Below are 15114 nucleotides of genomic sequence, written 5' to 3'. Positions count from 1 at the left end.
ATATTTTTAAAAAATATATTTTTTTATTGATTTCAGAGAGGAAGGGAGAGGGAGAAAGAGATAGAAACATCAATGATGAGAGAGAATCATTGATCAGCTGCCTCCTGCATGCCTCCTACTAGGAATCGAGTCCACAACCCGGGCATGTGCCCTTGACCGAAATGGAACCCGGGACCCTTCAGTCCACAGGCTGACGCTCTATCCACTGAGCCAAACCAGCTAGGGCATTCACCACCCTATTGTCTTTGTCCATAGGTAATGCATATCCTATATAATAAAGATGTGCCCTGACCGGTTTGGCTCAGTGGATAGAGCGTCGGCCTGTGGACTGAAGGGTCCCAGGTTCAATTCTGGTCAAGGGCATGTACCTTGGTTGCGGGCACATCCCCAGTAGGGGGTGTGCAGGAGGCAGCTGATTGATGTTTCTCTCTCATCATTGTTTCTAACTCTCTATCCCTCTCTCTTCCTCTCTGTAAAAAATAAATAAAATATATATTTAAAAAAATAATAAAAAATAAAGATGTAATATGCAAATGGTCGTTACGCCTTGACGCGTAACTACCGACAGCATAACGACCAGATCACAGATCAGCAGGAGTGTGGGGCAGTGAGCCCTTCAATTCTAAATGATAACTTTGCTGGGTAGAATAATCTTAGTTGTAGATCCTTGCTATTCATCACTTTGAATATTTATTGTCACTCCCTTCTGGCCTGCAAAGTTTCTATTGAGAAATCAGCTCACAGTCATATGGGCGTCCATATGTAGGTAACTAACTGCTTTTCTCTTGCTGCTTTTAAGATTTTCTCTTTGTCTTTAACCCTTGGCATTTTAATTATGATGTGTCTTAGTGTGGGCCTCTTTGGGTTCCTCTTGTTTGGGACTCTCTGCGCTTCCTGAACTTGTAAGTCTATTTCTTTCACGAGGTAGGGGAAATTTTCTGTCATTGTTTCTTCAAATAGGTTTTCAACATCTTGCTCTCTCTCTCCTCTTTCTGGAACCCCCATAATGCAAATGTTGATACACTTGAAGTTGTCCCAGAGGTTCCTTACACTATCTTCATTGTTTTTCTTTTTGCTTTTCTGATTGGATGTTTTTTGCTTCCTCATATTTCAAATTATTTATTTGACTCTTGGAGTCCTCTGCTCTACTGTTGAATCCCTGTAAATTATTCTTTTTATTTTATTTATTTTACTCATTTATTTATTTATTTATTTTAATATATATTTTATTGATTTTTTACAGAGAGGAAGAGAGAGGGATAGAGAGCTAGAAACATCGATCAGCTGCCTCCTGCACAACCCCCACCGGGGATGTGCCTGCAACCAAGGCACATGCCCTTGACCAGAACCAAACCCGGGACCCTTGAGTCCGCAGGCCGACGCTCTACCCACTGAGCCAAACCGGTTTCAGCTTACTCATTTATTTTTTAAAATATTTTTATTTATTTCAGAGAAGAAAGGAGAGGGAGAGAGAGAGAGAAACATCAATGAAGAGAGAGAATCATTGATCGGCTGCTTCCTGCATGTCCCCTACTAGGGATCGAGCCCACAACCCGGGCATGTGCCCATTACTGGAATCGAACCTGGAACCCGTCAGTCCACAGGCCAGTGCGCTATCCACTGAGCCCTTTAGCTAGGGCTGTAAATTATTCTTTTTTTTTTTTAAATAAATCTTTATTGTTCAGATTATTACAATTGTTTCTCCCTTTCCCCCCCATAGCTCCCCTCCACCCGGTTCCCACCCCACCCTCTGCCCTTACCTCCCCCCCACTGTCCTCATCCATAGGTGTACGATTTTAGTCCAGTCTCTTTCCACACCCCCCACACCCCTTTCCCCCTGATAATTATCAGTCCACTCCCTTTCTATGCCCCAGATTCTATTATATTCACCAGTTTATTCTGTTCCTCAGATTTTTAATTCACTTGATTTTTGGGTTTACTTGTTGATAGATATGTATTTGTTGTTCATAATTTTTATCTTTACTTTTTTCTTCTTTTTCCTCTTTTTAAAGAATACCTTTCAGCATTTCATATAATACTGGTTTGGTGGCGATGAACTCCTTTAGCTTTTTCTTATCTGTGAAGCTCTTTATCTGACCTTCCATTCTGAATGATAACTTTGCTGGGTAGAGTAATCTTGGTTGTAGGTTCTTGCTATTCATCACTTTGAATATTTCTTGCCACTCTCGTCTGGCCTGCATAGCTTCTGTTGAGAAATCAGCTGACAGTCGTATGGGTGCTCCCTTGTAGGTAATTAACTGTTTTTCTCTTGCTGCTTTTAATATTCTCTCTTTGTCTTTTGCTCTTGGCATTTTAATTATGATGTGTCTTGGTGTGGTCCTCTTTGGATTCCTTTTGTTTGGGGTTCTCTGTGCTTCCTGGACTTGTAAGTCTATTTCTTTCACCAGGTGGGGTAAGTTTTCTTCTTTTTTTTTCTTTTTAAATATATATATTTTATTGATTTTTTACAGAGAGGAAGGGAGAGGGATAGAGAGTTAGAAACATCGATCAGCTGCCTCCTGCACACCCCCTACTAGGGATGTGCCCGTAACCAAGGTACATGCCCTTGGCCAGAATCGAACCTGGGACCCTTCAGTCCGCAGGCTGATGCTCTATCCACTGAGCCAAACCGGCTAGGGCAATGGGGTAAGTTTTCAGTCATTATTTCTTCAAATAGGTTTTCAGTATCTTGCTCTCTTTCTTCTTCTGGCACCCCCATAATTCTGATGTTGGTACGCTTGAAGTTGTCCCAGAGGCTTCTTACACTATCTTCAACTTTTAGGATTCTTTTTTCTTTTTTCTTTTCTGGCTGAGTGTTTTTTTTGCTTCTTTGTATTTCAAATCTTTGACTTGATTCTTGCATTCCTCTAGTCTGTTGTTGGGTCTCTATATAATATTTTTTATTTCAGTAAGTGTATGTTTAATTTCTAGTTGGTCCTTTTTCATATCCTCGAGGGTCTGGCTAAATTTATCGGCCTTTTCTAGGAAATTCTTGAAAAACCTTATAACTGTGGTTTTGAATTCTATATCCAGTCGTTTGTTTTCTTCCATTTCTTTCATTTGTGATCTGTTTCTTTGTCTCCGCATTTTCGCTGCTTCCCTGAGTTGGTAGGGTAGCTTTGTGTGCTAGGTGTCCTACAGGGCCCAGTGGCTCAGCCTCCCTAGTTACCTGAGGTGGACACTCTTGGTGCACCCCTTTGTGGGCTGTGTGTACAGCCTTGTTGTAGTTAAGTCTTGATTGTTGTTGGTATCACTGGGAGGAATTGACCTCCAGGCCAATTGGCTGTATCAGCTGTGTCTACGCCGGGAGACCTTCTGTGCTGGAGACAGCCTTATAGGACCAGACTGCAAAATTGCAAAAGCTTCTGTGCTCAGCTTGGATGGAGCAGAGTCTCAGGGCTGAGCAGACAGTCTTGGCTTCCCGTCAGCCCTGCCCTTGCGCATGCGCCTCTAGACCCCTGCCTTCCACGGATCCCCTGAGTTTCCGCCTGACAGTCCAGATTCCCCCTGTAAGAGTGTGGGTCCCCAGGGGCTCGCCCAGAACGGGTTCAGTGCAGTCGGAACTGGGACTCAATGCAGTCAGGAGCTTCTAACTCCCTTCCGCTACAGAAAGCCTGCGGCAACCTCCGCAGTCAGACCTCTCTGCGCGCACTCACGCCTGCACCTCCAGACCCCTGCCCGCCGCGGCTCCCCCGAGTCTCCGAGTCTCCGAGTCTCCGTGTACCTTTCTCTACAGTCCAGACTCCCCCTGTATGAGCCTAGGTCCATGGGGTTTCGGCAGGAGCTGGGGTTCAGTGCAGTCGGAACTGGGGTTCAGTGCAGTTGGGGCTTCCTTTCCCCTCCCGCCAGCCAGGCACTCGGCTGCCCTTCCTCCCTGTGCACGTGTCTCCATACCTCAGTGCTTTGCAGCTCCTCTGATCCATGAGCTTTTCTCTTTCCTTCTAGTTGTAGAATTTCCACTCAGCCAGCTTTCCTGTGGTTCTGGATGATGTCCGTTCTGTCTTTTAGTTATAGTTTTGAAATTGTTGTGCAAAGCAGCAGTTTAGGTGCTTACCTAGGCCGCCATCTTTGTTTCTCCTCTGTAAATTATTCTTTATTTCAGTTAGTGTGTGCTTAATTTCTGACTGGTCCTTTTTCCATATCTTTGACATTCTAAGATCCTTGAAAGTCTTACTAAGTCCCTTGAAGCTCTCATGAAGATCCTTGAGTAACCTTATAACTATGGTTTTAAACCAGGCGTCCTCAAACTACGGCCCGCGGGCCACATGCGGGTGTTTTTGCCATTTTGTTTTTTTACTTCAAAATAAGATATGTGCAGTGTGCATAGGAATTTGTTCATAGTTTTTTTTTAAACTATAGTCCGGCCCTCCAACGGTCTGAGGGACAGTGAACTGGCCCCCTGTTTAAAAAGTTTGAGGACCTCTGTTTTAAACTCTATATCCAGTAGTTTGCTTTCTCCGTTTCTTTCATTTGTGACATGTTTCTTGGTCTCCGCATTTTGGCTGCTTCCCTGTGTTTGTTTCTATGTATTGGGCAGAGCTGCTATGTCTCCTGGAGTTGGTAGAGTGGCCTTGTATAGTAGGTGTCCTGTAGGGCCCAGTGGCTCAGTCTCCCCAGTCACCTAAGCTGGGTACTCTAGGTGCACCCCTTTGTGGGCTGCATAGTCTTGTTGTAGTTGAGCCTTGATTGCTGCTGATGTCACTGGGAGGAATTGACCTCCAGGCCAATTGACTGTGAGAACCAGCTGTGACTACAGTGGGAGAGCTGCTGTGCAGGAAACACCCCTGTGGAGCAGGACTTGCTTCAGTGGGGCTTTGGTGGTTACTGAGTCTGCCCCTTGAGTGTATTGTGTGTCGCTTTCACACACAATACACTCAAGGGGCAGACTCAGTAACCTTGTAACATTAACTCAGTAAATGTGTAGAGTTGTAATCTGGTATGGTCTGAAGCCGTCTACTGGTACACTGGCTCTAGGGTCTCCAGGGAGGTGCAAAGTCAGCCACTGCCTGGGGCCACTCAGCAAGAGCTAGAGAAATCTGCAGATGCCTGCTATTTGTATTGGGCTAGGAAGTGCCCAGGCAAGACCTAGCTGTGAAGCAAAGCAGGCTGGTGCTAGTGCTGGGTCTTTGGCCTTTTATTGATAAGTTTGGGGCATGCTGATATCAGCTGCAGCTTATTTGAGAGGTTTTAACAAAGTCTGAAGTCTGAGCCAGGACAGGCCGTTCATATGGAAAAGCTGCTGCAATCAGCTTGGATGGGACTGCAAATTGGATGGGGCGGGTTTTCAGGGAACCACCAGGTGGAGCAAACAGTGTGCTCTAGGCCAGCATTCACCAACCTTTCGGACCTCACCTCACGGGTCACCAGGTCCGCAGACCTGATTGAGACTCAGCTATGGCGCCTGCCAGTCAGCCCTGCGACAGGGGAGGTCTGAGCACAGGAAACAATCCCCATCTGGGAGAAAGCAGCCCCCGAGTTCCTGCCTCAATGCCAGACAATCCAGTTCCTCCCTGTATGTTTCTGGGTCCCCCAACACCTCCTGGCACTGGAACTCAGAGGGATAGAGTTCAAGTAAGTTTGTGTGCTGGCTCTTTAAGAGGGGCAGCTGGGTCTCCGGCAGCCTCCCTTTTCACTGAGCCCAAATCCCCACTGGTTTTTACAGCCCAAAGTTACTGGGGCTTCTCTTTTCAGCCCTGGGAGCCGGGGCTGGGGGGCTGGTGTGGGGCTGGGCCCTTTGCTCCTCACAGGCAGCCTCTGCAGGGACAGTTTCCCTCCCGGTTGAGAAAAGTGGGCCACGTGGGGTGTCGGACCCTCTCGTTCTGCGCCTCCTTCCCTCCTACCAGTCTCAATGCGCTTTCTTCTCTACTTCTCTAGTTGTAAGACTTCCATTCAGCCAGCTTTCGAGGTGGTTCTGAATGATGGTTGTTCTGTATTTTAGATGTAATGTTGATGTGGTTGTGGGAGGCCGCAAGTACCAGCGTTTTCCTTCGTTCTCCTCATTTATTTTTTTATTCCCATTTCCCATCTCCTCCCCTCCGGCAACCATTAACTTCTTCTCAATATCTGTAGTTCTGTTTCTATTTTGTTTTGTTTATTCATTTATTTATTTATTTATTTTTTTTAGATTCCATATGCAAGTGAAGCAATACAGTATTTGTCTGTATTGACTTATTTCACTTGGCATAATACCCATAATAACCATAGACATACATGTCCATTCACGTTGCAAATGGCAAGATTTCAATTTCATTATATATATATATATATATATATATATATATATATATATATATATATAATTTATTTTATCCCTAGCTGGTTTGGCTCAGTGGATAGAGCGTCGGACTGCGGACTGAAGGGTCCCAGGTTGGATTCTAGTCAAGGGCACATGCCTGGGCTGCGGGCTCCATCTCCAGTGTGGGGTGTGCAGGAGACAGCTGATCAATGACTCTCTCTCATCATTGATGTTTCTCTCTTTCTCTCTTCCTTCCTCTCTGAAATCATCCGGGGCATATGCCCTGACCGGGAATCGAACCGTGACCTCCTGGTTCATAGGCTGACGCTCAACCACTGAGCCACACTGGCTGGGCTACTTTTTTTATCCAAACACCTAGGTTGTTTCCATATCTTGGTTATTGTAAATAATGATGCAATAAACATAGAGGTTCATATACCTTTTCAAATTGGTATTTGCCTTCTTTGGATAAATACCCAGAAGTGGGATTGCTGGGTCATATGGAAACTCTATTTTTAATTATTTGAGGAACTTCCATACTATTTTCCACAGTGGCTGCACCAATCTGCAGTTTCACCAACAGTGCTCAGCGTTCCCTTTTCTCCACATCCTCACCAACACTTATTCTTTGTGTCTTTTTTAGAATAGCCATTCTGATAGATGTGAGGTGATATGTCTCATTGTGGCTTTAATTTACATTTCTCTGATGATTAGTGACATTGAACTTCTTCATGTCCATCAGCCATCTGTAGGTCCCCTTTGGAGAAATGTCTATTCAGGTCTTCTGCCCATCGTTGAACTGGATTATTTTTTCTGATGTTAGATTCCTTATATATTTGTTTTGTTTTGTCTTGTTTTTGTTTCTTTTTCTGTTTATTTTCCCTTATATATTTTGGATATCAATCAAATCAGATGTATCGTTGATGAATACCTTTTCACCTTCAATAGGCTGTATTTTCATGTTGTGGTTTTCTTCAGTGTGCAAAGACTTTAGTTTGCTGTAGTCCCATTTGTTTTTCGTTTTCCTTGTCCAAGGAGACATACCCAAAAGGATTGCTAAGGCCCTGGCCGGTGTGCTCAGTGGTTAGAGCATCGGCCTGCGCATTGAAGTGTCTCGAGTTTGATTTCCACTCAAGGGCACATACCTGGATTACGGGTTCACTTCCCACCCCTGGTTGGAGCATGTGCAGGAGGCAACCAATTGATGAGTTTCCCTCACATCAGTGTTTCTTTTTCTCTCTCCCTCCCTCCCTCCTTCCTTCCCTCTCTCCTTCCCTCTCTCTCCCTTCCTTCCTTCCTCTCTCTCTCTGAAAAGCAATGGAAAGAATATCCTCAGGCCCAGCCATTGTGGCTCAGTGATTGAGCACTGACACATAAATCAAGAGGTCACAAGTTCGATTCCCCGTCAAGGGCACATGCTCTGGTTGTGGGCTTGATCCCCAGTAGGGGGCGTGCAGGAGGCAGCCAATCTATGTGTTTCTCATCAATGTTTCTCTCTATCCCTCTCCCTAAAATCAATTAAAAAAATATTTAAAATAAATAAATAAAATATTTAAAAAGAAAAAACATCCTTGGGTGAGAATTAACAACAAGATTGCTAAGACCCATGTCAAAAAGTTTACTGTTTTCCTCTAATAATTTTTTGGTTTCCGGTCTTATGTTTAAGTCTTTAATCCGTTTTGAGTTTATTTTTGTATATAATGTAAGATAGTGATGCAATTTATTTTACTTTTATTATTTATTTTAATCCTCACCTGAGGATATTTTTCCATAGATTTTTAGAGAGAGTGGAAGAGAGAGGGAAAGACAGAGAGAAATATTGATGTGAGAGGAACACATCGATTGGTTGCCTCCTGCATGCGCCTGACCAGGGTCCGGCCTGGGAGAAGCCTGCAACCAAGGTATGTGCCTTGACCAGAATTAAACTTGGGGCCCTTTGGTCCATAGGCCAACGCTCTATCCACTGAGCCAACGGGCCAGGGCAGAAAGTGATCCAAATTTAACTTTTTTTCATTTATCTGCCCAGTTTTCTCAATGCCACCTATTGAAGAACCTGTCTTTATCCCATTGTATTTCCCTTTTCTTTATCCTACATTAATTGGTCATATAAGCAAGGATTTCTCGGCTCCGTGTTCTCTTCCATCTATATGTCTGTTTTTATGCCACTACTATTTTATGCTATTTTTTTTTAAATTAAGTGTATTGGGGTAACATTGGTTAACAGAATCATACAAATTTTTTTAAAATATTTTTTAAAATATATTTTATTGATTTTTTACAGAGAGGAAGAGAGAGGGATAGAGAGTCAGAAACATCGATGAGAGAGAAACATCGATCAGCTGCCTCTTGCACACCCCCTACTGGGGATGTGCCCGCAACCAAGGTACATGCCTTGACCGGAATCGAACCCGGGACCCTTGAGTCCGCAGGCTGACGCTCTATCCACTGAGCCAAACCGGTTTCGGCCAGAATCATACAAATTTCAGGTGCACAACTTTGTAATAGAGTCTACTGGGTGTTCACTGCCTGAAGCCCAGTCTCCCGCCTCCACCATATATTTGACCCTTTTACCCTCTGTCTGCCCCTCTTCCCTTCTGGTAATCCTCTTCCTGTTGTCTGTATCAATTACTTTATTTGTTGCTTTTTGTTTTATATCCAACATGAATAAAATCATATGGTTCTTATCCTTTTCTATCTGATAATCTCACTTAGCAAGATTTGTTGCAAATGGCCATACTTCATCCTTTTTATGGCCGAGTAGTATTCCCTACCACCTCTTTATCCAGTCATTCATCAAAGGACACTTAGGTTGTTGCCATACATTGGCCACAGCCAACATAGGGATACATATATCCTTATGACTAAGTGCTTTCAAAATGTTTGGGTAGCCCTAGCCGGTTTGGCTCAGTGGATAGAGCATTGGCCTGCGGACTGAAAGGTCCCGGGTTCGATTCTGGTCAATGGCACATGCCCAGGTTGCGGGCTCGATCCCCAGTGGGGGGCATGCAATGATTCTCTCTCATCATTGATGTTTCTATTTCTCTCTTCCTCTTCCTTCTTCTCTGATTAAAAAAATTTTTTTTAAGTTATAAAAAAAATTTTTTTGGGGGGTGGGGGGGATAACTACCCAGAAGGATTGCTGGATCATGGTGGTAGCTCTATTCTTTTTTTAAAAAATATATTTTTATTGCTTTCATAGAGGGAGAGGGAGAGATAAAAATGTCAATGATGAGAGAGAATCGTTGATTGGCCACCTTCTGCACACTCCACACTGGGGAACTAGCCCGCAACCTGGGCATGTGCCCTGTCCGGGAATCAAACCGGGACCTCCTGGTCCATAGGTCCACAACCACTGAGCCACGCCGGCTGGATGTCTCTCATCCTTACGATAGTGAGGTTGTGAGGTTTTCTGTCTAAGAACACATGGTATGTTCATGTTTCCTTCAGTGCCTTTCAGGAGCATTTTCCAGTTTTCCTATATAGGTTTGGACACGTCCTACTACCTTCAGGCCACATCTGTTTGTGTAGCTCTTTATGCTGGTGTAAATGGGGTCTTATCATCCATTATATTTTCTTCTTTTTTATTTTTTTAAAATATATTTTATTGATTTTTTACTAGAGGAAGGTAGAGGGATAGAGAGTTAGAAACATCGATGAGAGAGAAACATTGATCAGCTGCCTCCTGCACACCCCCTCCTGGGGATGTGCCCGCAACCAAGGTACATGCCCTTGCCCTGAATCGAACTTGGGACCCTTGAGTCCGCAGGCCGACGCTCTATCTACTGAGCCAAACCAGTTATGGCTTTTCTTTTTTAATTAGAGAGGGAGAGAGAGAAATATTGATTTGTTATTCCACTTATTTATGCATTCATTGGTTGATTCTTGTATGTACCCTGACTGGAGATTGAACCCACAACCTTAGTGCATTGGGAAGGCGCTCTAAGCAACTGAGCTACCAGCCAGGGCTCATCCATCATACCTTCGCTGCGAAGTTACTGTTTGTGTATACAAAAGCTGCTGATTTTCTTTTAAGGTTTTTTTCCTTTTTATTGAAATACATCTTACAGAAAACTCATGTCATAAGGGCACACTCGATGTTCTATAAAATGAAATTCCCATGTATCATCACCCAGTTCAAACAGGAAACATTTAAGTCTCCCAGCTTTTTTGTCAAGGTTAACTGTCAACCTGACTTCTTCCACATTGGTTTATTTTAATGTTCTTAGTTTTTAATGTTTATTTTTTATTGATTTCAGAGAGAAGGGAGAGGGGGGAGAGAAACATCAATGATGAATCATTGATTGGCTGCCTTCTGCACACCCCCTTCTGGGGATCAAGCCCGTAACCCAGGCATGTGCCCTTGACTGGAATTGAACCCGGGACCCTTCAGTCCGCAGACCGACGCTCTATCAACTGAGCCAAACTGGATAGGGCTTTATGTTTATTTTTGTATCACTTGCTAGTATGATTAACTTCCACTATAGCTTTCTATTGATTCCTGGCAGTCACATTAAAGGAGATAGTTTTAATTTTTCCTTTCTAATTCTTATGTCTGCAATTGCTTTTTCTTGTCTCATGGCCACCATTGCCAATAGTGTTAAATTATAGGGAATCAGTGTACGTAATTTTCTTGATCCATTCTTTTTAAAATATATATATTTTTATTTCAGAAAGGGAGATGGAGAGATGCAAACATCAATGATGAGAATCATTGGCTGCCTCCTGCAGGTCCCACACTAGGGATCAAGCTTGCAACTCGGGCATATGCCTCACCGGGAATGGAACCCTGACCTCCTGGTTCACTGGTCAATGCTCAACCACTGAGCCACACTGGCCTGGCTCTCGCTCCATTCTTTGGTGGCAAAACCTCTAGCATTTGTCCGTTAAGTAAAAGGCTGGCTTTCAGGCTGAAGTGTTAAACACATTTCACAGACAAAGAAACTGAAGTGAAATAAGTCCCAAAGGTAGACTGAGATGGAAGCAAGAGCTCAACCTGTATCCTGATGTCAACCCTGCCTCCTGCCCCTACAGGAGATTGTGAACTTCAACTGCCGGAAGTTGGTGGCCTCGATGCCACTGTTTGCCAATGCTGACCCCAACTTTGTCACGGCCATGCTGACCAAACTCAAGTTCGAGGTCTTCCAGCCAGGTGACTACATCATCCGTGAAGGCACCATTGGCAAGAAGATGTACTTCATACAGCATGGCGTGGTCAGTGTGCTCACCAAGGGCAACAAGGAGATGAAGCTATCCGATGGCTCCTATTTCGGGGGTTAGTGTCTGTGGGACCAGGGAACAGGCCATACAAAGCTGGGCCCTTCCTGGGGATGGAGGGCTATGTGGGAAGGCCCAAGGTGTTGGCAGGAAGGACCTCTGACCAGCAGGGCCACATTAGCAGAGGGTGGGCTAGACTGTGTTCAGGGCAGCTGGGAGCACCCCAGGGATGAATGGGTGCAGCCCAGCCCCTGAGGTGCCTCCCTTGACCACACACAGAGATCTGCCTGCTAACGCGTGGCCGGCGCACAGCAAGCGTGCGGGCTGACACCTACTGCCGCCTCTACTCACTGAGTGTGGACAACTTCAATGAGGTGCTGGAGGAGTACCCCATGATGCGGCGGGCTTTCGAGACCGTTGCCATTGACCGCCTGGACCGCATTGGTGAGTGGGCCTGGTTGTGGTCATTGAAGAAATTGTGCTGAGATGGGAGATGGCGTGGCCTAGATGACCCACAGGAAATTGGTTCTGACTGGCTTTCTCCCCTGGCCAAACACAGCCCTGGTTTCCCAAGGAAGAAGTGTGGGGTGTTTCCAGTTGTGCAGAACTCTGATGATTTGGCAAACACTTGCTGAGCACCTACTGTGTGCCAGGAGGTATAGCTGGTGGGCCGTGAAGATGCCTCAGGCGCTGCCCTCAGGAAGCCTGAATCATAGAGGGCATATGGAGTGGTGGGGCTTCCTGGAGATGCTAAGTGGAAACTAGCATTAATAGGTGTTGCTAGGATGACATGGATACAATATGTGCAAGGGCCCTGAGTCCAGAGCCAGGGAAGCTAAGAGGGAGGCTGGGGAGGTAGGCAAGAACCCAGGCACACGGGGCCTAGTGGGCAGTGGGGGGAAGACATTTGGACTATAAATCAGGATTAACAGGGAGCCACAGACAATTCTAGGCAGGGGAGGACCTGACCAAATTTATATTCTACTAGGGTATACAGATGGGTGGTTACATGGTAGCCTTGGGTGTAAGGTGAAGTGGAGGGAATCTCGGGAACTAACTAGAGCAGTGACGGGCAACCTTTCGAGGTTGGTGTGTCAAACTTCGCCAAAGAACTGAGCATAACTCGGGTAGTGTGTCACTTTGAGGAAAAAACTAACTCCAAGACTCTAGTCGCAAATGTTTCATCCTCAGGAGCAGCAAATGTTTCATCCTCGGCATGCGGCCGCGTGTCATCAGAATGGCTACGCGTGTCAGTGCTGACACGCGTGTCACAGGTTCGCCATCACTGGACTAGAGGCAGGGAGATAGTGGCCCTTGCGGTATTTGTGGGAATAAAGACAATGGCTGAAAAGCAGGACTGGATGGGTCCGACAGGGGTTAGAGGGAAGACTTTTTTGTATACAGAAAGTGCTCGATACATGTTTATATACAAGACACTCAACAATGTGCTCTATACAGTAGGTATTTAACATATTTATGAGTGAGAGGTGCTTGGACTTATTTGCTATATACAACAGGCACTCAACACATGCCTATTATGTGTTATACACTTGGCACTCTGGCTGTGAACAGGCAGGTATTCTGGGTATGTTGCTGTATACTACAGGTGCTCAGTACATGATTGCTACATACAGGAAATGCTCCATGTATGCTGGCAGTTTACATAGGTATCTCATACCTGCTTTATGTATGCAGCAGGTGCTCTTCGCTCACTACACACAACAGGTGCTTGATACCTGTTTGTATATAGATCGTGCATACCTGCTATGTACAGAGGTTCTCAATTTTTGCTTCCCATACACAGCACACTAGTACCATCCCTTTGTATACAGGAGGCTTTCAATACACACAATAGAGAGTAGGTGCCGAAACCTGCTTGCTATATGCAGGAGGCCTCAATACACTTGATTCTTATCACTATATGCAGGAGGTGCTCAGTAGTGCCTGTGGTATGCTTTGCATACAAGCTATAGAGAGTAGGTGTCCGATACATGATGCTTGGTGTGTACAGGAGGCAATCGCTATACATCTGCATATGCACAGGCTGTAGAGAGTAGGTGAGAAGACCTGTTGGCTGTAAGCAGGAGGCCTGCAGTACACACAGGTGTATGTGTACTGGCTCGAAAGAGTAGGTGCCTTACCTGCTTGCTTTATGCAAGTGTTCTGTGCCAATACCTGGTTGATGTATGCAGGAGGTGCTCAGTACATGCAGCAGTATGCCTACTGGATACACCTGCTCACTGTATCCAGGAGGCGCTCCCCTGTGCACTGACAACTCCCCTGTCCCCAGGCAAGAAGAACTCGATCCTGCTGCACAAGGTACAACACGACCTCAACTCGGGCGTGTTCAACAACCAGGAGAACGCCATCATCCAGGAGATCGTCAAGTATGATCGGGAGATGGTGCAGCAGGCTGAGCTGGGCCAGCGTGTTGGTCTCTTCCCGCCGCCTCCACCGCCGCAGGTCACCTCGGCCATTGCCACGCTGCAGCAGGCCGTGGCCATGAGCTTCTGCCCACAGGTGGCACGCCCACTCGTGGGGCCACTGGCACTCAGCTCGCCCCGCCTTGTGCGGCGCCTGCCCCAGGGGCCTGTGCCTGCTGCCACTGCCTCACCAGGGCCCCCACCCGCTGCTAGTCCCCCGGGCGCACCTGCCAGTCCCCGGGCACCACGGACTTCGCCCTATGGCGGTGCACCCTGCTCTCCGGCTGCACCCCGAGCTGGGCCCGCACTTCCAGCGCGCCGCCTGAGCCGCGCCTCACGCCCGCTGTCTGCCTCACAGCCCTCGCTGCCCCATGGCGCTCCGGGCCCTGGCCCCGCAGCTTCCGCGCGTCCAGCCAGCAGCTCCACGCCACGCCTGGGGCCCATATCCACCACTCGGGCCGCTGGGCCCAGCCCGGACCGCAGGGACTCGGCCTTGCCCAGTGTCACAGGAGGCCTCGACCCGCTGGACTCGGCGCGCTCGCGCCTTTCGTCCAACTTGTGACCCTCGCTGCACCGCCCCACGGGCCCGGGTGGGCCAGGGGCGGGGCCTTCATCCAAACCAAAGCCATGCCATTGCGCGCTGCCCCGGCCGCCCACCCCAGAAGCCATAGAGGAGACGTAGGTAGTTGTAGTCGGACGGACGGGCCCCTGCCGTCCCCCCTCATCACCCTGCGCCCACCCATATTGCCCCCGCATCCCGGTGGTGGCCTCGCAGGCATGTGAGGGGGCTCCCTTCACCTCGGTGCCTCAGTTTCCCCAACTGTGAAACAGGGAGGGAGCCACCCCCTGGCCGAAAGGAGATAGCTGTGGACTTCCGCCCACCCCCACCCTCGTAGCTGGCCCGCTGTCCGATGAGGATTCTGTTTAAGTGCAATACTTGGCCTGCTGGCTTCCCTGCTGCCCACATCGCACTCACGCAATAACCGGCCCGGCCCCTGTCCATGCGCACCCCGCGGTGACCTCCCTGGAGCGGGCACAAGCAGCATCCTCCAGCACCCAGCGCCCAGGGGTCGGCAGTCCTGGCTACACCTGGGTGTGGGGGCAAGGCTGGGGACTCCCCGCCTTTGTGATGAATGTACTGACTAGCCGAGGCAGCAATGCTCCCACCACACCCCCCACACCCCACTAACCTCCACACCCCCATTCCGCGCAATAAACGACAGCATTGGCGCCCAGCCTGCC

At 47.2% G+C, this 15114-nt stretch overlaps 1 protein-coding gene across 1 annotated transcript in view; it reads left to right on the top strand.

Annotated features, from left to right (window-relative positions):
• Nucleotides 1-15088, top strand: part of HCN2 (hyperpolarization activated cyclic nucleotide gated potassium and sodium channel 2) — a 30538-nt gene extending 15450 nt beyond the window's left edge. The window contains exons 6-8 of the mRNA XM_008150719.3: nucleotides 11267-11507; nucleotides 11729-11893; nucleotides 13740-15088. Of these exons, the coding sequence (XP_008148941.2) occupies nucleotides 11267-11507; nucleotides 11729-11893; nucleotides 13740-14434 (1101 nt within the window). The 3' untranslated portion in view covers nucleotides 14435-15088. The remainder of the gene's footprint in view (nucleotides 1-11266; nucleotides 11508-11728; nucleotides 11894-13739) is intronic.
• Nucleotides 15089-15114: the final 26 nt, after the last annotated feature.

This window comes from Eptesicus fuscus, chromosome 6 (genome assembly GCF_027574615.1).
Source record: "Eptesicus fuscus isolate TK198812 chromosome 6, DD_ASM_mEF_20220401, whole genome shotgun sequence".
In the NCBI taxonomy this organism is placed as follows: domain Eukaryota; kingdom Metazoa; phylum Chordata; class Mammalia; order Chiroptera; family Vespertilionidae; genus Eptesicus; species Eptesicus fuscus.
The sequence above is the reverse complement of the archived record's forward strand: the minus strand, read 5'-3'. Positions and strand labels throughout refer to the sequence as shown.